The sequence below is a fragment of the Borostomias antarcticus genome, assembly GCF_949987555.1.
Source record: "Borostomias antarcticus genome assembly, chromosome: 23".
NCBI classification, from domain to species: domain Eukaryota; kingdom Metazoa; phylum Chordata; class Actinopteri; order Stomiiformes; family Stomiidae; genus Borostomias; species Borostomias antarcticus.
In genome coordinates, this window is record NC_140256.1 from 419,798 (window position 1) to 441,414 (window position 21,617).

General features: G+C 47.6%; 1 protein-coding gene across 1 annotated transcript; it reads right to left on the bottom strand.

Moving 5' to 3' along the window:
* Nucleotides 1–138: 138 nt before the first annotated feature.
* Nucleotides 139–7,854, bottom strand: LOC311324591 (fructose-1,6-bisphosphatase 1). The gene is made up of 7 exons (XM_084457074.1): nt 7,636–7,854; nt 4,280–4,442; nt 4,034–4,126; nt 3,446–3,586; nt 3,028–3,165; nt 2,114–2,233; nt 139–865 (listed from the first exon to the last, which is right to left on the bottom strand). The coding sequence occupies exons 1-7, from the start codon at nt 7,803–7,805 to the stop codon at nt 677–679; spliced, it is 1,014 nt and encodes a 337-aa protein (XP_084313200.1). The 5' UTR covers nt 7,806–7,854; the 3' UTR covers nt 139–676.
* Nucleotides 7,855–21,617: the final 13,763 nt, after the last annotated feature.

A 21,617-nucleotide genomic window follows, 5' to 3' on the forward strand; every position in this document is an offset into this window, starting at 1 on the left:
GACCTTTCATATATAACTGTAGCTACTGTAGATTATAATGTAATACCACATCGGATTTCCGTTTGATTATAATTCTGAATTTACAAATAAACAAGAGAATCATTAAGTTTCACACATTTGGATTTATTTACAGGCTTCTTCATCCAAAATCAATAACAAATCAGTGCAAAATATCAAGGCACATAAGTGTATTTTATTGAGGTAATGTTTGGTCCTTCTATAATGCTAGGAAATTGTTACAGTAATATTCAAGGTACGGTTTGGAAGAATTACCAAGACAGAAACATGTTTCAGTCTCATCTCTTCTCTCTTATCCTCAGTCAGAGTAAGTGGCCATCTTTTCTTGCTGGTCAGAAAAACTTTGATCTCTTGTTTGAGTGGAATAGTTGATCTCATCCTAGAGAGGTTCATGAATGTTGGTCTATTCGTAATGGCACTACCTTTGGTCTCAAGCTAGGGTGTGTGTGTGTATGTGTGTGTGTGTGTGTTTTGGTCCTTAGCATGGGAGATGGCAGATGTGTGTTGTGTTTCCCAACTTTGTGCTGGGATGGTAAACTTTGGTATAGTAGTCAGTAGCGCTAGGGCTAATTTGGCAGAAACCTTCCTTCATAATATAATTCCCCATCAAGTGTGTCACAGGTCTTCAGATGTAGCAGGAGTGTGGATGTGTGTTTTCTCATTTAGCGTGTTTCTCATAGATGGCGATGTACTCCTTCACGTCGTCCGGGGAGCCCATGACTATGGGAGCCCGCTGGTGAATGCTGACTGGCTGGATATCCAGAATGTTCTCAGAGCCTGTGGTGGCCATGCCTCCTGCCTGCTCCATGATGAAGGCCATGGGGTTGCACTCATACAGCAGTCTCAGCTGGGGGGAAAGGACATACACAGTTTTAAAGTACAATCTAAAATCTATTGATTTCATCAATTCAGAATAAAGGTTAAAATTCAGATGTGAATGGTAGTTTTGCATGGTAGTTTTGCATTTTAATTCAAACTCCTCCAGAATTGAAACATCATTTACTGTTTTCATACAAACATCTTGTATTTCAGACCTGGGACAAATTGGTTTGTCATTTGTGGCCAAGTTACAATGGGTTTAATACACCTCTATCTAAAAATTAAGAGTTTAATCAAACTGAATAAAAATTCGAAAGCAATAAAGTTAAATATGTTGGTGTCATAATATAGTGTTCAAGTCAAAAAGGTCACCAAGGGACTGCACAACTCTTAGGGGTGTGGCATTAGGCAACAGCTTTGGCTGCATTATCTGGTATTTACCCTTTATCCATTATCTGGTATTTACCCTTTATCGATGGAGATAGAGGCAGACAGATTTGCACACCCTGTTCCAGTCCACAGTGAGAGAACCTTACAAAGAACATTCTTGAGACATAACTTGGCCAGTTCCTCACAACCCACAGATATTTCCAAACATTGTCAGGCGACGTCTGATGTGGATAATCTGACGATACTTCAGGCCGTGTCTCACGATGTATCAGTTGAACCCGTCGGCTCGGAGAGAACAGGCCTCACAAGAACCCGTCGGGCTCGGAGAGAACAGGCCTCACAAGACACGGACCCGGAGAGAACAGGCCTCACAAGACAAGGACCCGGAGAGAACAGGCCTCACAAGACAAGGACCCGGAGAGAACAGGCCTCACAAGACACGGACCCGGAGAGAACAGGCCTCACAAGACACGGACCCGGAGAGAACAGGCCTCACAAGAACCCGTCGGGCTCGGAGAGAACAGGCCTCACAAGACACGGACCCGTTTGTTTGTATGAAACTTAAATGTATGTTTATATGCTTCCCTATTGGCCAGGTCTCTCCTGAAAAAGATATTTTAAATTTCAGTGACTTCTTCACCTGGTTATATAAAGGTTTAATTAAATAAAATAAAAATATCTCCATACTTTTACCAACACTAAATGCATTATGTGATTAAATCCCCCCCTGGGTTGTGTGTTCAGTGGTGGAGAGTTTGTGTTCAGTGGTGGAGAGTGTGTGTGTTCAGTGGTGGAGAGTGTGTGTTCAGTGGTGGAGAGTTTGTGTGTTCAGTGGTGGAGAGTGTGTGTTCAGTGGTGGAGGGTTGAACCTGCTCCTGCAGCTCACCTTTCCTTCGGGGCTCTTGGCGTTGGCGGGGTACAGGAAGATGCCTCCGTACACCAGAGTCCGGTGGACATCAGCTACCATAGATCCCACATATCGTGCACCATAGGGTTCGCTGCCATCCTAAAACACAAAAACATTATACACTGTTTAAAGCTGTAGTATGTACAATTTACATTTAAATACTGCTAAATCGAGAGGGACACCTGATTTGGCTCTGCTGCAGCAACTGTAATAATGATTATAATTTGGTGTCTGGTCGACACCAGAGCGTTAGAGAAATAAAAAGCTTGGGGTTGAGGGTGCGTCCTCCCATAGAGGCGTGGCCACACCAGGTTCACTATTTGATTTGACATTTAGCCAGTATGTCAAAATGATCCCCATCTTGAATATGAAGCCACGCAAGTGTAGTATTGACATACATTAATATCCCAAATACCATAACACATGCACATTTACTTAACAATACACATCACAGTCCTGTCTGATACTTTAACATTTGGGAAACCCTGGTTTATATCCGTGTCCCTATTCTCCACTCTTTCACATCAGCCACATTCATTGAGATCCATGCAGATCTACATACTCAGAAGTACGACTCACAAGTCAGTCTCAAAACGCTGCACCCAACTAAGACTGAAGACATTCGTCCAGATTTCTTTGCTAAAAGTGGGTGGAAACAATTTGAGAAATTGAAAAAAACAGCATTGCAGAACCAATTCTACTGGGCTGGTGAATGTTTGTTTTGATTCTCCAGTTTGTCTGGAAGACATCATTTTCGGTGAGGCGTGTCCTTCACCCTATTAGGCCGTAGTTTTGATCGGTAGCTTTCATTTTAAGCGCTGTTCTAGCAACGATTTTCAATAGAGATGTCTCCAGAGTCTGGCATTGCAAGACTAACGTACTCATAACATTACCTCTGGGAATTTCTTCTTCTGTATGTACTCTGTCACAGCTGGATCAAAGTACTTGGCGTAGCCCTCGTTCAGACTGTAGATCTTCCCTCGCTTCTTGATCTTCACATCTCGATCCACCAGAATGAACTCTCCAATCGCCTGACAGAGTTCACAGCATGAGTAACAACAAACATGTGCTTGCCCATCTTTTACTCTCCTCCCCTCCCCCGCAAAAACAACTCCAAACTCCTCTCCTCCGCAAAAACAATTCCAAACTCCCCTCCCCCATAAAAACAACTCCAAACAACCCCCACCCCCAAAGAAAACATTGAGATGTCAGACAGCAATCGTCAACAAATAACACTTTGAAACCTTACTGAGGCGACATATCCTCAGCACACTAAGCTGAAGGAAGTTGATGTTCAGAAGGTGGACTCACAGGGTCCAGCATGAAACCGTTGACCCCCTGCCCGGTGGAGAGCACCATCATGGTGGCGCTGCCAAAGAGGGCATAGCCTGCTGCCACCAGGTTCCTGCCAGGCTGGAGGGCGTCTTTCTCAGAAGGCTCGTCGTCTGTGCTCTGAAGGCAAGACACACATCAGTCAGACTGTTCTAGTCAGTGAGTCAGTATGGAGGGTGCTGCAACCCTACTACTAACACTGCAGGAGTCCCAACACGCTGCGCTCTGGAACAAATGGTATAAAGAAATGCTATTGGCTAAGTGTAACAGGTGTCACTGTGTCGCTCGTCAGTATAGCTCGCCACCGAAAAGCTCCTGTAGCCATTCGATGGCGCAGGTGGAAGGTATTTATACTGAGAGGTGAGTTTAACCCACACGCCTTCAGGTGATACTAAATGCCTGTTGCACTCATCTTGCTCGTAGGTGTGAATGAAAGCGCCAGCGTGTCCAGGGCTCAAAACTGTTCTGGAATACTCTCTGAACTCAATCACCGCATATTGGTTGATATGTAGATTTAATTCCTAAGCAGTGTGAAGTTATTTGAGAATAACTTATTTACTGTAATACCTTTCGATAGATGCCAAAAATGGTCCCGATGGACACAAGACAGTCGATGTTTGATGACCCATCCAGAGGATCAAAGCACACAATGTATTTCCCCTTGAGAAGATGAAAAATGATCAGAAACAAAACAATCAAAAATAAAATAAAAAAGGCCAGCGATTTTAGTTACACAGTTGTTGTAGTACTTAAAGCAAACACACACAACCGCACACACAACCAGAATACACATAGCCAGAAACACACACCTACCCTTTTATCAGGTTCAACAATGATGGCGTTCTCGTCCTCTTCAGACACCAGCACACAGGAGGTGAAGGAGGACTTGATCATGTTGATGATCATGTCGTTGGACAGGATGTCCAGCTTCTTCACCTGGTCTCCGGTCACGTTGGTGCTGCCTGCGATGCCATAGCTGGCAACACGGAGAGAGAGAACAGGACAGCATGTAGTCAAGGACAGAACACTTGTGGAGGCAACTTACTTATTGTTGAAGCGATGCATGACATGGAACAGTCTCCCAGTCCCAAACCAGACCAGTCCCAAACCAGACCAGTCCCAAACCAGACCAGTCTCCTAGTCCCAAACCAGACCAGTCCCAAACCAGACCAGTCTCAAACCAGACCAGTGTCCCAGTCCCAAACCAGACCAGTGTCCCAGTCCCAAACCAGACCAGTGTCCCAGTCCCAAACCAGACCCGTCTCCCAGTCCCAAACCCCTACTCCCTCACCTGCTCACGCTGGGTTCGTTCTCTGGTCCTCTGATTGGCCAACGCTCATGACCACCTCTCTAACATCTCTTCACCAGCTACACCATCCAAACGCTATTTGATGGCACAGTTGGGCAATATTTAAACTGAGGAGTGAGTTTAACCAATTCAACTCGGTTACACTCACCCCTCTAACCTCACTCCACACACCACAGTAACCCCAGCTGGTGGAGCTGAGCCCGGCATTGTATCCAGGTCACAGCACCACTGTTACAGGTGTCACGGTGTCGCTCGTCAGCATTTCCTTCACCCTCGCTAGCTTACGCTGGGTTCAAACTGCCTTTATACTGAGGATGTAGTTCACCAATTCAGCTCAGTTACACGGGTGGAACTCTCTATAGACAGAGCATCCATCTCTCAGAGCATCTCTCTATAGACAGAGCATCCATCTCTCAGAGCATCTCTCTATAGACAGAGCATCCATCTCTCAGAGCATCTCTCTATAGACAGAGCATCCATCTCCCAGAGCATCTCTCTATAGACAGAGCATCCATCTCTCAGAGCATCTCTCTATAGACAGAGCATCCATCTCTCAGAGCATCTCTCTATAGACAGAGCATCCATCTCTCAGAGCATCTCTCTATAGACAGAGCATCCATCTCTCAGAGCATCTCTCTATAGACAGAGCATCCATCTCTCAGAGCATCTCTCTATAGACAGAGCATCCATCTCTCAGAGCATCTCTCTATAGACAGAGCATCCATCTCCCAGAGCATCTCTCTATAGACAGAGCATCCATCTCTCAGAGCATCTCTCTATAGACAGAGCATCCATCTCTCAGAGCATCTCTCTATAGACAGAGCATCCATCTCCCAGAGCATCTCTCTATAGACAGAGCATCCATCTCTCAGAGCATCTCTCTATAGACAGAGCATCCATCTCTCAGAGCATCTCTCTATAGACAGAGCATCCATCTCTCAGAGCATCTCTCTATAGACAGAACACAAACAGCTCAGTTCCACGGGTGGAGCTCTCTATAGACGGCACAAACAGAAACTCGGCCAGTGACTTGCAAACACTCCTGTCGTTTGCTGTGCAGGCATGACTCTGCGTTTTTTAAATGTTGCAGTGTGTGATTGTGTATGAACCAGGTGTGAAATGTTGCAGTGTGTGATTGTGTATGAACCATGTGTGAAATGTTGCAGTGTGTGAAACTGACCACGGTGGGTAGATTCTCTCTCCACCTCAGAACTTCCTCAATTCAGATTCTGATCTTTCATAATTTTCTGATTTGCTCTAAACGATTAAACCAGTGTGATGGGAATTAAAGCTGCAGTTACTGTATAACTCGTGCTCTATGAGCTGAGGGGTGTATCAGTGAGGGGGAATTCTAGCCTGGTGAGACCATCCTCATCTCACAAACAAGTGAGACTCTCTCTCTGCAGCTCAGTCTGGCATTCATTATTCTCCCATTATGTTTTGAACAGGCCAATCAGGGACTGTGTACTTACTGCTGTTCTGCCCCAGTACATCGTAGCCCCTGATTGGATCCTGTAGTCAATGTGTTCTGGCAACAAGCAGTAACGTTAACGCTAGTGGAATAAACACCTTTTGTTACGCTGGTTGGCCGAAGGAGTCAGGCTAATTCTCCTGGTTGGCTGAAGGAGTCAAGCTAATTCTCCTGGTTGGAGACCCTGAGCCTCCATGGGAGCAGACCCCGAGCCTCCATGGGAGCAGACCCCGAGCCTCCATGGGAGCAGACCCCGAGCCTCCACGGGAGCAGACCCCGAGCCTCCATGGGAGCAGACCCCGAGCCTCCATGGGAGCAGACCCTGAGCCTCCATGGGAGCAGACCCCGAGCCTCCATGGGAGCAGACCCCGCAGCTCCAAGCTTCTTTATTTTTTAATGCTCTGGTGTCGACCAGACCCCAAATGACAGAACCTCATTATTATAATTGTAGCAGAACCAAACAGTGCGGTCTACAAAGATGCAGTTTTCAGAGAGGAGCTTAATCACATAATAATGGACCTACCTCTTGATTTATTATACAAATATACAGTAGTAAAATTTAGATTAGAATTAGATTAGAATTTAGTTTAAAATCTTATATTTTGAAAAACGGACATACTACAGCTTTAAGTGTCTTATTGTCATGTTAACGTGGGCATGTCTGTTTGAGGTATGATTATCACGATTGGTCGAAAAGTCAAATTTGACCCCTTGGGTGCCTGCTGAGGTTGTGGTGTGACTGCGGTGGTTGAAGTCACATCTCAAACTTCATTCAGTGGCACAAGGAAGCCCACCGTCAGCGATCAACGAACAAACAGCACTTTTGACAACACACCAAACTCACACTTGAAATGGAGAGGGTAGGTTTAAGTTATATTCATTCATGAGTCAAACTATAAATTCCCCACAATCAAGTATGGAAGTGGAGCGCGCCCGCGCCCTGGGTGCGCCTGGGTAGGGTACTCACAGGTGCGCCTGGGTAGGGTAGGGTACTCACAGGTGTGGGTGCGCCTGGGTAGGGTAGGGTACTCACAGGTGTGGGTGCGCCTGGGTAGGGTAGGGTACTCACAGGTGCGCCTGGGTAGGGTAGGGTACTCACAGGTGTGGGTGCGTCTGGGTAGGGTAGGGTACTCACAGGTGTGGGTGCGCCTGGGTAGGGTAGGGTACTCACGGGTGTGGGTGCGTCTGGGTAGGGTAGGGTACTCACAGGTGTGGGTGCGCCTGGGTAGGGTAGGGTACTCACGGGTGCGCCTGGGTAGGGTACTCACGGGTGCGCCTGGGTAGGGTAGGGTACTCACAGGTGTGGGTGCGCCTGGGTAGGGTACTCACAGGTGCGCCTGGGTAGGGTAGGGTACTCACAGGTGCGCCTGGGTAGGGTAGGGTACTCACAGGTGGGCGAGGCCAGCTTTGCGCACCGCGGTGGAGATGGCTTTGATCGCGGTGCACAGGGAGTTCAGCAGGGTCGTCAGCTCCCCGGTGCCCTTCGCCTTCCTTCCTTCAGCCAAAACAAAGCGTGTTAAAGTGACCACATTGGTATCGAACGAGCCTTTGTCTGACATAGTTGCAGGTAGATAAGAGGCTCCGAGGTCCGTGTTTATGGAAGAGAAAAGTAAATTCCACGCAACACGGAACTGAAAACGAGAAATAGACAGCCGGAGAGGTGTGTGAATCACACAGCCAATCAGAAGTGAGAGTGCGCAGAAGAGGCGTGGCGACCAGACCAGACCAGCCTATCAGCGAGGGCCCACTGCTGCAGGACATGTGGCAAATAATGGATCCTTTCATGCTTGAAATCAAACTAAAGCCGAGTTTTACTAAGTCAAATCAAACTACTGGCGAGTTTCAGCCTACTAACCAAGTCAAATCATAAAGCTGAGTTTTACTCTCCATTGAAACCAAGTCAAATCAAACTACAAGCGAGTTTGACGAACGCAGGTGCGTTCAGTTTGTCAGCAGCGTCAAGAAAACATGATTATCTCCTATAGGGGCAAATTGTAGCCAGCAGTGAACAAACAATAAATAATAAATACAATATGAAAAACCTTATCACATTGAGATATTTAAAAAGACAACAGCCGCGGGGATCGATGAGTTTGCCAATCAATCTGAAAAGATCAATTTTCATATTTCAAATCATATAAATCTGTATCTTGATTAGTCTTCGGTGTATTTAAAGGCTTTCAAATATAGGTTCCCCTGCCCCCATTCTAACCCTTTCACACGTGTGGGCCCATAGAGTAGCAATACTTATTCTTCTGATCAAAACTAAGCGTTCAATCACTCCTATACAACGACCACACTGTAAATATTTTACATAATTTCCATCAGCCAAATCGCCTATGTATACAATTGTGTTCCACCTGATTATAGAACCACAAGATGGCGCTCTTTGCTAACCATTCTGTGTGCCATGCAGGCTATCATTTCTTAGCAAAATTACCAACTTCTTATGATCAATTAATAGACTCATATAAGCAGATAGGTTTGGATTTATATCCCCTTGTCTCTCGCCCACTACATCTGATAAGACTGGATTTGTGAAGACATGAGTCTAAATAAAGGACAATTCTACATTTCTCTGAAACTTTTCCTCCCTAACTTAGAAATAGAATAACTCCAGGCCACAGAATACAGCACATCAATCCACACTCGGGGATGCATAGAGATATTCCCATAAAGCTGCTCACCTGTCACCCGAGCATGGGATCTGGTGTCACCTTGGGTAATGGACACTCCGCGTGTTAGGACGGGTGGGTCGTAGTGCGCATGCGCAGTAGGACCTGCTGGTGCTTGGGGAGAGAGACGCTACTACAATGGGACGAGTATGAAGCCAAGAGTGTTGATCTGGTCCAAAAGTGAGGCCAGACAATTGATCATTTTAAATTGATGAGCGCAAAAGAAAATATTATACAGCGTAGTAGGGATCGTTTGAACCCAGCTAGGTTATGTGTTACATTTTTTCGAAGAAAGCACAATTTCAGTGGTTGTTGGGTCAACCAGCGACTCTGAGACACTTCACCGGACATTAGGGGTAAGTTTTATTGCCCCGAATTCCTTATGGGTATTAACTCAGGAATGCTTGTGTATTTGTGTGTAGGGTTTCTGCTAAATACGTATGCCAATTGAGTTTATAGTCTATCATTATGGTAGTAATGGTATGAGACATTCCAGATCATTTTCCCTGTTTGTATTTGCATACGACAAAGCATGTCCCCTGTCTTCCTGAATGTTTCACCTGCTCTCCCCCAGACTGGCCCCCAGAAAGCATCCTACATGGACTCAGCCTGTTTTCTCCTGGAGGTTTAATCTGCGTGTCCGTCTTCCTGAACCAGGTCAGTGTTCCTGCTCACCTCGCTAGGCTACTAGTTTCGAGTCTGATAGACATCCTAATAGGATACTGCTCTGGTGTACTAGGTGGTGTGTAAAGCCTAATAACCTGAAGGAAGTTTGTAGTTAGTTTTTAGGACGTAGCTGGACGGACCCTAACCCTAACCCCGTCCCACGTCCCCTAACCCTAACCCCGTCCCACGTCCCCTAACCCTAACCACGTCCCCTAACCCTAACCACGTCCCCTAACCCCGTCCCACGTCCCCGGAGCGTGTTCCACTAACTCGCACAAACAAGAGCAGGAATCGAACAAAAGCGGATCCCTCCTCATTCCTGACCGAACAGGTGTCAAGATGTGTCCATAGTGCTCACGGGTTGAACTTTGAACCACTCTTAATGCGTGCTTTTGTTTTCCCACAAACATGTTTTATTAAATGTCCAAGTTGCTTTCTCATACCGGTGATTGTATATGTGTGAGTGACCCAGTCAGCATGCAGCTCTGTCCTCTTCACGACACACTCGTGTATTTGGCCAAGATACTGAAGCCACCCAGCTTTGGAGAAGTGTGTCATGGAAGAGACTAGTTACCGCGTACCGCCCTCGCATGATGTTTTGAGTAAGCATGATGTTTTGAGTATGCATGATGTTTTGAGTATGCTCATACAGTGAGAGACCCAAACAAAAGCGTTATTATAGAGAGTTGAAAGGGATTGTTGTCAACTTTGAGACATTACAGACACTGTAAATGAAACCACTGTTGCTGGAGCAGCCCTTTCACAGAGCAGTCCTGGGACGCCTCCACCATAATAGAACAAGGAATCATTTTGAAACAGTCTCCCACAATCTTCTTCTTTTCTTCTTTAATGGCACCGCAAGCTTTGGATGATGTCTGTCGATGTTGTGTCAGGGAACCTATGTGTTGATTAGACATGCAGAGTGTGGTGGCTGCTATTGGTCGCAGAGGCTGTTTGGGAGACTTTTTCAGTTATTAAGGGTGAATTTCTATCCTGGAAACAGATTTTGCATCACCACTTATCTTAAAAGAAAGATATGAGATCCTTAACAGCTGTTCTGTCCATTTCATTGAATGCCCTTTCCAGTGGAATTTGCACATTCAAATAGACTTCACCAGCTTTGGTATCATTAAATTCACCTGGGTGGACGATAAGCTAATGATCATCAGGTTCTATTGGCACAAAAACAACTGAGTGTTCTGGCCCAAAGCAGCTGTGGTGGGAGTTCTGTTGTGACAGGGCAGTCCCCTTCATCTCGCTGGGTCCTCGTGTGCTGGGCTGGCCATCCTCTCTGTATGCACTGTCTTTTCTGCTCTCAGAGACCTCAAACATTTGTGTTTGACAAGAGTTCAGTTTGCAAAGTTTCTGGAGATGTTTACTACCATGTTAAAGCACTGTTCTGTTAGTATTGGTGTTTTCATACAGACTGAGCAGAGCTTGTGGACCTTGGCCCATTAAGTCTTCTTACTTGTAGTTTCCTGCTGTATTACAACCTTTACACCATGGAGATGTAGAAGTGTACAGCTCGGTCTTAATCAGTTCTTCTTAATCAGTCTGGCAGCACCTGGTCAGGTGTGTGTGTGTGTAGTTGAGATGTGTAGTTCATTTAGATTATGCTCATGTGTTGAGAAGCAGGTTCCCTAACCCCCCACCCCCTCATCTTGTAGACCAGCGGGTTCCCTAACCCCACCCCCTCATCTTGTAGACCAGCCTCGGGGTTCAGATTAAGTTGCTTTCACTCTTTCACTCTGGATTGTTGAGCACTGAAGTGTTACTAGCTTAACGGAAAGGCTAATCTGTAGATTGTATATGATAAATAACATTCCTGAAGCCTTTTCCATTTAAACATGGATGTTTACACATTGAACACGTGGACACATGTAGCTTAGCACTGCTCTCAGACACTTGCTTAGAAAGAAGAGGCACTTCTGGTTTCTGGAGACTAGTACTTCTCTTGACTAGCTAGGTTCAATGCACTTATTGTAAGTCACTTTGGATGAAAGTGTCTGCTAAATGCCTGTAATGTGCTATACTGTAGGAGCCCCTCGTGTGGTGGGTTTTGCAGGTAGTTTGAGGAACATGTGGGTGTTAGTCCACCCCCTTGTCACACTGGTCCCTAAATTCACACCTAGCTGAGGAAGCCCCTGTGGTAGATCAAAGCCAGGCCTGGATCTCTCACCCCTCCTGTTTGCTCCTCCACCCCCAGCCGACGCGCTCAGAGAACACATCCAGGAGTAGTGGGGCTTCTGGCTGGTGAGCTGCTCCCTCTTCTCAGAGGAGAGGACGGCGAGCAGCACAGACAGTAACCCTGGTCATTAGTCCAGCGTACTGTAACCCCATGGGCTGATCTGCCCTCCAGGCTCAGAACGCCCCATGTGTGTGTTAATGAAGGCCAGGCCATGTGTGCGTGTGTGTTAATGAAGGCCAGGCCATGTGTGCGTGTGTGTTAATGAAGGCCAGGCCATGCGTGTGTGTTAATGGAGGCCAGGCCATGCGTGTGTGTTAATGAAGGCCAGGCCATGTGTGTGTGTGTTAATGAAGGCTGTGTTAATGAAGGCCATGCGTGTGTGTTAATGAAGACCAGGCCATGTGTGTGTGTGTTAATGGAGGCCAGGCCATGTGTGTGTGTGTTAATGAAGGCCAGGCCATGTGTGTGTGTGTGTTAATGGAGGCCAGGCCATGTGTGTGTGTTAATGGAGGCCAGGCCATGCGTGTGTGTTAATGAAGGCCAGGCCATGTGTGTGTGTGTGTTAATGAAGGCCAGGCCATGTGTGTGTGTGTTAATGGAGGCCAGGCCTCAGCACACAGATCAAGCCAGCAGTCACAGTGGATTAGTCATCACCACCTAATTCTGGACAATAGCGCGTTCAAATTCAACATGTCCCAGGAGGACTTCTGGGCTTCATAGGCCATGTAAGTTTTAGTGGCAGTGAAGGGTGGGTGTGGTTTAGTCAGTCTTGTAATATCTCAGTCCTACTTCTATTCATCTCTCTCTCTTTCTCTCTCTGTCCCTTCTCTCCCTCTCCTCTCCTCTCCTCTCCTCTCCTCTCCTCTCCTCTCCTCTCCTCTCCTCTCCTCTCCTCTCCTCTCCTCTCCTCTCCTCTCCTCTCCTCTCCTCTCCTCTCCTCTCCTCTCCCCTCCTCCTCTCCTCTCTCTGTCTATCAGTCTGTCCACCTCGTCTCCTATGGGCTGTAAAATTGACTGTGGCTCCATGTTTGTTCAGTGGAGATGACTTCCACTCCACTGCTCTGTCAGAGCTGTTTGCTCGTCTAGTCTGGCCTGGCGCTGTGTGCTCGTCTAGTCTGGCCTGGCGCTGTGTGCTCGTCTAGTCTGGCCTGGCGCTGTGTGCTCGTCTAGTCTGGCCTGGCGCTGTGTGCAGTCCTTCCTGATGTCGGGATTCATGTGGGGGAGAAGGAAGCAAGGAAGGAAGAGGTTTTGTAAAAAGTCTGGTCTGATTCTGGGGAGGGCGGCTCTCTGGGTCCCAGGACTTCTACCTGTAGATGAGCTCCAGGATTGGGAGGGGAGAGAGTGCTTGAACATCTTCCAGGAAGTACGGCAGTGCACTACTCGCAGAGCCTGTGGGGGCGCAGTTTTGAGAAAACGCTATTGCTTTAACAATGATGCAACTGAAACGAGAAACCGCTCTAGTTCTTTTTTCTCCTCATCAGTTTAAAATCGGATATTTCAGACCAGACTTGGGGGAATGGAATTGCAAGACTAGGGACTCCTTCCATTTAGAAAATGAGAGCCATTGTTTCCTCTCGGGCCCATGTGCCTTCGCTGGTCTTCATTGTTTCCCCTCGGGCCCATGTGCCTTCGCTGGTCTTCATTGTTTCCCCTCGGGCCCATGTGCCTTCGCTGGTCTTCATTGTTTCCCCTCGGGCCCATGTGCCTTCGCTGGTCTTCATTGTTTCCTCTCGGGCCCATGTGCCTTCGCTGGTCTTCATGGTTTCCCCTCGGGCCCATGTGCCTTCGCTGGTCTTCATTGTTTCCTCTCGGGCCCATGTGCCTTCGCTGGTCTTCATTGTTTCCTCTCGGGCCCATGTGCCTTCGCTGGTCTTCATTGTTTCCTCTCGGGCCCATGTGCCTTCGCTGGTCTTCATTGTTTCCTCTCGGGCCCATGTGCCTTCGCTGGTCTTCTAGTTCACATGGCCTTGTCCTATTTGGAGACGGAGACTCAGATGTCAGACCCCAGTGTCGTTGTCACAGCATTGTAGCCAGCTAAACAAACTGTTAAAGGAAGACACTTGTCTGTTTGTTTAGTTTAATGGAACTCTTGTCAGAGTGCCCTTCGCTGTAGAGCCACCAAGGCCATGGGGACGTCTGGGACTCTTCAAGCTTCCTGATGTCTGGGACTCATTTTTAGGAAATAGAGCCATTTATGAATCTGGTTATTTCCATATGTTGAATACGTTTTAGAAGCAATCACAACACAACAGATGTCCTCCTACTTAAATGGTAGGACTGACCCCTCTGTCTCTCAAAGTGGGCCTGTGTCCGGCAGAGTTGGGGTGAGGAAGCTTTTGTCTGTCTGACAGAGGGCTTTATAGCCCCTTTGCCTTTGAAGTAAAAAGCCCCAGAACTTTAACAGCGAGGCCTCTGAAGTCTTGAAGTAGAGTGCTGGATTAAATCCCCTGCATATTCTCTCGTTCAACCTCAAAAGGCCAGTCATATAAAGTTAGCTAGTTCTTCCTTCCCAACAGTGACATGCAGTATAAAGTGAGCTGCAGTTTGGTAGAGCCAGTTTAAACTGTCAGCAGCCTGACCTGTCCTACAAATACAGTTGTGCTGGAGCTCCTGGACTTGGGCAGATCTTATTCACAGGAAATCAGTCCTTTATGTGTACTTTCCATGTGCTACATAGACTCAGCTAGACTACGATGTGCTTAGTTTACTGGCCAACCGTTGTTGGAACACGTGGTTGTTGGAACGTGTGGTTGTTGGAACGCGTGGTTGTTGGAACGCGTGGTTGTTGGAACGCGTGGTAGTTGGAACGTGTGGTTGTTGGAACGCGTGGTTGTTGGAACGTGTGGTTGTTGGAACGCGTGGTTGTTGGAACGCGTGGTTGTTAGAACGCGTGGTTGTTGGAACGCGTGGTTGTTAGAACGCGTGGTTAGAACGTGTGATAGTTGGAACGCGTGGTTGTTGGAACGCGTGGTTAGAACGCGTGGTTGTTGGAACGCGTGGTTGTTGGAACGCGTGGTTAGAACGTGTGGTTGTTGGAACACGTGGTTGTTGGAACGCGTGGTTGTTGGAACGTGTGATAGTTGGAACGTGTGGTTGTTGGAACGTGTGGTTGTTGGAACACGTGGTTGTTGGAACGCGTGGTTGTTGGAACGCATGGTTGTTGGAACGTGTGGTAGTTGGAACGCGTGGTTGTTAGAACGCGTGGTTGTTGGAACGTGTGGTTGTTGGAACGTGTGGTTGTTGGAACGCGTGGTTGTTGGAACGCGTGGTTGTTGGAACACGTGGTTGTTGGAACGTGTGGTTGTTGGAACGCGTGGTTGTTGGAACGCGTGGTTGTTGGAACGCGTGGTTGTTGGAACGCGTGGTTGTTGGAACGCGTGGTAGTTGGAACGCGTGGTTGTTGGAACGTGTGGTTGTTGGAACGCGTGGTTAGAACGAGTGGTTAGAACGCGTGGTTGTTGGAACACGTGGTTGTTGGAACGCGTGGTTAGAACGTGTGGTTGTTGGAACGCGTGGTTGTTGGAACGTGTGGTTGTTGGAACACGTGGTTGTTGGAACGTGTGATTGTTGGAACGCGTGGTTGTTGGAACGCGTGGTTGTTGGAACGCGTGGTTGTTGGAACGCGTGGTTGTTGGAACGCGTGGTTGTTGGAACGCGTGGTTGTTAGAACGTGTGGTTGTTGGAACGTGTGGTTGTTGGAACGCGTGGTTGTTGGAACGCGTGGTTGTTAGAACGCGTGGTTGTTGGAACACGTGGTTGTTGGAACGCGTGGTTGTTGGAACGCGTGGTTGTTGGAACGTGTGGTTGTTTGAACGCGTGGTTGTTGGAACGCGTGGTTGTTAGAACGCGTGGTTGTTGGAACGCGTGGTTGTTAGAACGTGTGATAGTTGGAACGCGTGGTTGTTGGAACGTGTGGTTGTTAGAACGCGTGGTTGTTGGAACGTGTGATAGTTGGAACGTGTGGTTGTTGGAACGCGTGGTTGTTGGAACGTGTGGTTGTTGGAACGCGTGGTTGTTGGAACGCGTGGTTGTTGGAACGTGTGGTGGTTAGAACGCGTGGTTGTTAGAGCGCGTGGTTGTTGGAACGCGTGGTTGTTGGAGCGCGTGGTTAGAACGTGTGATAGTTGGAACGCGTGGTTAGAACGCGTGGTTGTTGGAACGCGTGGTAGTTGGAACGCGTGGTAGTTGGAACGCGTGGTTAGAACGCGTGGTTGTTGGAACGCGTGGTAGTTGGAACGTGTGGTTGTTGGAACGTGTGGTTGTTGGAACGTGTGGTTGTTGGAACGCGTGGTTGTTGGAACGTGTGGTGGTTAGAACGCGTGGTTGTTGGAACCCGTGGTTGTTGGAGCGCGTGGTTGTTGGAACGTGTGGTAGTTGGAACGCGTGGTTGTTGGAACGCGTGGTTAGAACGTGTGGTTGTTGGAACGCGTGGTTAGAACGCGTGGTTGTTGGAACGTGTGGTTGTTGGAACGTGTGGTTGTTGGAACGTGTGGTTGTTGGAACGTGTGGTTGTTGGAACGTGTGGTTATTGGAACGTGTGATAGTTGGAACGCGTGGTTGTTGGAACGCGTGGTTGTTAGAACGCGTGGTTGTTGGAACGCGTGGTTGTTGGAACGCGTGGTTGTTAGAACGTGTGGTAGTTGGAACGTGTGGTGGTTGGAGCGTGTGGTAGTTGGACCGTGTGGTTGTTGGAACGTGTGGTTAGAACGCGTGGTAGTTGGAACGTGTGGTTGGCTGTTTCCGTGGGGGGAGGGGGGAGGAGCAGCCTGGATTACCCTCAGCCTGATCAGTTGAGTCAAGCCCCTCACACAGGCCTCTTGTTCCTCTCTGCTAAGCCCTTTCTGGGAGTTCAATCACATGCTGCTCATAAAGGAGGTCAACCAACACAACTCTTTGGGAACTGAGTGTAATGGTCCATTTCCACCACACAAAGTATCTACTCAACTCAACTCTACTTGCTTCTTGGGGTCTTTCCACTGTGCTAAAGACCAGTAGAGGGGCGGTTCGCTCCGTCGAGGCCCTAAGCGAGCTGTAGCGAGGCCGTGTAAATGCTGCAGATTGCTGAATGGTCAGAGAAAATTGTCTCTCACTGACTACTAGCCTACTAGCCTGCTTCAGTGAAGATCAAGGTGCCAAGCCTCCTGAAATAAACTCCTCATCCTTGTATTTCTGTCCATGGGAAAAATATTTTTTCCAGCGCATACCTTAGTTAATACAAGATTGAGGAAAAGCAGTTTTGTGTTCATATTTGCCATATTTATTCATTTGAGACCAGTCAAAGGAAGTTGAGTTAAGTTGACCCAGAACCAGGCTATGAAAATGGGGCTTAATATACCCATCTTTCGCTGAATTTACCCTCATGTTCTCAGTGAAAACACTGAATTTACACTCATGTTCTCAGTGAAAACACTGAATTTACACTCATGTTCTCAGTGAAAACACTGAATTTACCCTCATGTTCTCAGTGAAAACACTGAATTTACCCTCATGTTCTCAGTGTAAACACTGAATTTACCCTCATGTTCTCAGTGTAAACACTGAATTTACCCTCATGTTCTCAGTGTAAACACTGAATTTACCCTCATGTTCTCAGTGAAAACACTGAATTTACCATTGTGCTCTCAGTGAAAACACTGATATCCGGTTTTCCATAGTCTACTCCCCACCTAAACGTGCATCACTCTTGCGCAATACTTTAACCCCCCCCCCAGAGCACATTCAGACCTCAAGCTAACTTAGCAAGGCAAACCCCCCATTCAGAACACATTCAGACATCAAGCTAACTTAACCAGTCATACCCCCCCATTCAGAACACATTCAGATATCAAGCTAACTTAACCAGTCATACCCCCCCATTCAGAACACATTCAGACATCAAGCTAACTTAACCAGTCACCCCCCCATTCAGAACACATTCAGATATCAAGCTAACTTAACCAGTCATGAGTGCCAGTGTTGGGGCACGGAGCTGCCAAGCTGAGTCTGATAGCATGTCTCTGTGAAGGAGGAGCACTCCATTCTTGGACAGCTTGAAGGAGATACACTGCAGGCATTGTGGTTCTCTGCCCTGGGCCAATCAGAAACACTGCCAAGACCCCAGGAAAATAAACCTCCTGTTAATTCTGCCATGAACAGACGCCCCCTGGAAAAACTGGATGCATGCTGCTTGGCGAGGCTTGCCGTAATTGAGTGTTTTGATAGTATTGATAGTTTTGATAGGTGTAGTATTGATAGTGTAATGTTGATAGTTTTGATATTGTAGTATTTGTAGTATTAATAGTTTTGGTAGTGATAGTATTGATAGCTTATTAGTGTTGATAGTGTAATATTGATAGTATTGACAGTGTTGATGGTATAGTATTGATAGTGTTAATTGTGTAGTATTGATAGTATTGATGACTCCTGGAAGGAGAGGGGCAAAAAAGGTGTAAAAAAGATGTCAGGGAACCGCAATTAATCAAGAACACACTTGAGGTTGTGCTTTATCATGGTTATTGGCTCGGCTGTGGTGCGGCACGGGCTCGATGGGAAGAGCAGTGCCACCCCGCACTGCCCCTGTCCCTTACTGAATCAATATGGGAAGAGCAGCGCCACCCCGCACTGCCCCTGTCCCTTACTGAATCAATATGGGAAGAGCAGCGCCACCCCGCACTGCCCCTGTCCCTTACTGAACCAATATGGGAAGAGCAGCGCCACCCTGCACTGCCCCTGACCCTTACTGAGTCAATATGGGAAGACCAGCGCCACCCCGCACTGCCCCTGTCCCTTACTGAATCAATATGGGAAGAGCAGCGCCACCCCGCACTGCCCCTGTCCCTTACTGAACCAATATGGGAAGACCAGCGCCACCCCGCACTGCCCCTGTCCCTTACTGAACCAATATGGGAAGAGCAGCGCCACCCTGCACTGCCCCTGACCCTTACTGAGTCAATATGGGAAGAGCAGCGCCACCCCGCACTGCCCCTGTCCCTTACTGAATCAATATGGGAAGACCAGCGCCACCCCGCACTGCCCCGTCCCTTACTGAACCAATATGGGAAGGATTCGTCCTGTATGTTCGTATGATCTCTGTGTTCTACCAGGTTATTTACTATTTCCAAGTTTATCAGAACAAACATTTTCCCCATGTCTATGATCTGATGTTTATTGATTTGAACTAAATATAATTGATGCAACTGTGCTTTACTCTTATTGACTGTTTATTTCCTTTATTTATGATGAGAATAGCAGAGGACTTGATACATAAAACACCAATTGGTGCAAATTCACTAGAATTCAGGAAATGAAGTGTCTGACACTCATAATCTCATGGGGGAGGACCCTCAGACCCCCGCATGGCTGGCAAGGGGTTCCTTATTTTCACACATTGAATGTGGCAACCCTACATGCCAATAACCATGATAAAGCACAACCTCCAGTGTGTTATTGCTTTTATACAACAATTCACTGTCGTTAAATATTTTTTGGAAAAAGATGTTTGATTTGTTCAACTTCGTTGAACTGCGTTGCTATCAGCCCTCCGCAATCCAAAATAGTTCTCCATTGTTTACCGTTGATTTAGCAACTTAACAACTGAATGCTGACAGCGTTACAGAGTGATACCTTTACTGGTGATTTACCCGATAGTATGTTGTGGTTATTGGCATGGCTCCAAATGCCTATCACAATGTGCAGTTGGAACTAGCTGTTGTATAATTAGTCTTTACCATGCTAGTATTTTAAAACTCATAACTCCTGGGTGCTTGTCGAATAATTGAATGGATGAGGGGAAAATATAACCTTGGAAGGAAAGTGGTGGTATTACGCCTTGTCATTACATAGAAAAGACTGTGAATGAAACACAACCCACATGGAAATGGGTGTGTCGGAATTCCACGGCTCGTTGGGCGAACAGGACCAGAACAGGATCAGGCAGATCTGAAACAAGTCTGCTGGCAGATAAAGGGCAGGAGGGCCCGACTGACTGACTGACTGACTGACTGACTGACTGACTGACTGACTCAACTCAACTCACCAGCTTCTTCAGTCCTTCGTGCAGAAACCTCGCTTCCTTGCCAAGTTTGCTGCGTCTTACTCCGACACTAATCTGAGGTGTGACACTGTAAGGTGGCTGCAGTAAGCAAAGCCCTCAGTTCAACACTTGGAATTCAGTTTGTACTGTAAGTTTCAAGCATGCCTTTGTTTTTAGGGTTGGGTTGTCGATGTGTCATGCTGGGCTGGCATGTACTTAGTATGCTAACCGTCTGGATCCTTTCCAACTACCGTCCATCTCTAACCTGCCTTTCCTAGCAAAGGTCCTGGAAAAGGTTGTCACCCTCCGGCTCCATGAACATCTCCACCCCCACCACCTCTGACACCTTCCAGTCTGGTTTCAGACTCTCTCTCAGTACTGAAACTGCTCTGGTGAGGGTTGTGAATGAGACTCTGGCTCCCCCAGCTGATTCATCCTGCTGGACTTAAGTGCTGCCTTTGACACGGTGGACCATGGCATCTCGTGTCAGCGTCTTCAGGAGGCAGGAATTACAGGCACTGCCCTTGACTTCTTCCATTCCTACCTCACGTGAAGACAGGAATATGTTTCCCTCAGCAGTCTCTCCTCCAGCATCAGAGGTGTGCCCCAGGGGTCAGTCTTGGGGCCCCTGGTCTTTTTAATCTACATACTAGCCCCGGGAAAAATGCTGAGGAGCCATAACATCAAATTACACTGCTATGCAGATGATACACAAATTTACCTGCAAACCTCTCCTGACAAACATTTGGCGCTATCCCAGGTATCCACTATCCCACTATCCCAGGTATCCACTATCCCACTATCCCAGGTATCCACTATCCCACTATCCCAGGTATCCACTATCCCACTATCCCAGGCTACCACATGCCTCGATGACCTCATCACTGGATGAGCAACAACTCCCTGCAGCTGAATGGCAGCAAGTCAGAAGCCATTCTCATTGGATCCCCCTATCAGACAGAAAAGGCAGGTATTATCCACATCACCATCAATGGTCACTCCATCCCTCTCTCTCTCACTTGTCACTAACCTGGGTGTCAAGATGGACTCATCTATCCGTCCAACCTCATTCTTCCACCTGAGGAACATCTCCAGACTAAGGCCCTCCCTGTGCAAACGTGATGCAGAAAAGCTGGTCCACGCCTTCATCCGCTCTCGCATCGACTACTGTAACTCTCTACTCGCTGGTCACCAGCCAAAACCAGCAGGGGTTCCAGTACTGTGCTGCTCGGGTTCTCACCAGAACACCCCAGTCCTCCACTCCCTCCACCGGCTCCCAATAAACCACCCACTCATCTTCAGGTTACTCCTCCAAGTGTTTAAGACCATAAACTGTACCGGCCCAACCTACCGCCAGGACCTCCTCACACTGTTCTCATTCAATATTTTTCCTGTTCGCACATATCTATTTTTAGGGGCGAATGCAAGTGAAATACACACAGTAGAGCCCTGAGGGTCTGAGCAGTACTGTTTGCACCGAGCCAATACTAGTGTTTACGGCCTGGATAATGGAGAGAGCCTGATGGTCGGTCCACTAGCCACCAGAGTCCTCAGATTACCGTCTCCTCCACCTCCCTCTTGGCCTGGTCAGGTTACGTGTCACGTACGGAGCTGGGTCGGGCGCTGTGATTGGCTGCTCCTCTGCTGGGTGGTCACTGAACTGTGCTAAGCTGTCAGTCTGCTGCTAGACTGTTTTCTCACTGGATGATCACTGCTGCTCAGATCCATGTGGGATTTAAACGGGGAATTACGGATTCATTACTGACGGATGGTGAGTCTTTCTCCTCTCTTTCACTCACACAGTCATTTCTATCAGCTTTGACCAACAAAGA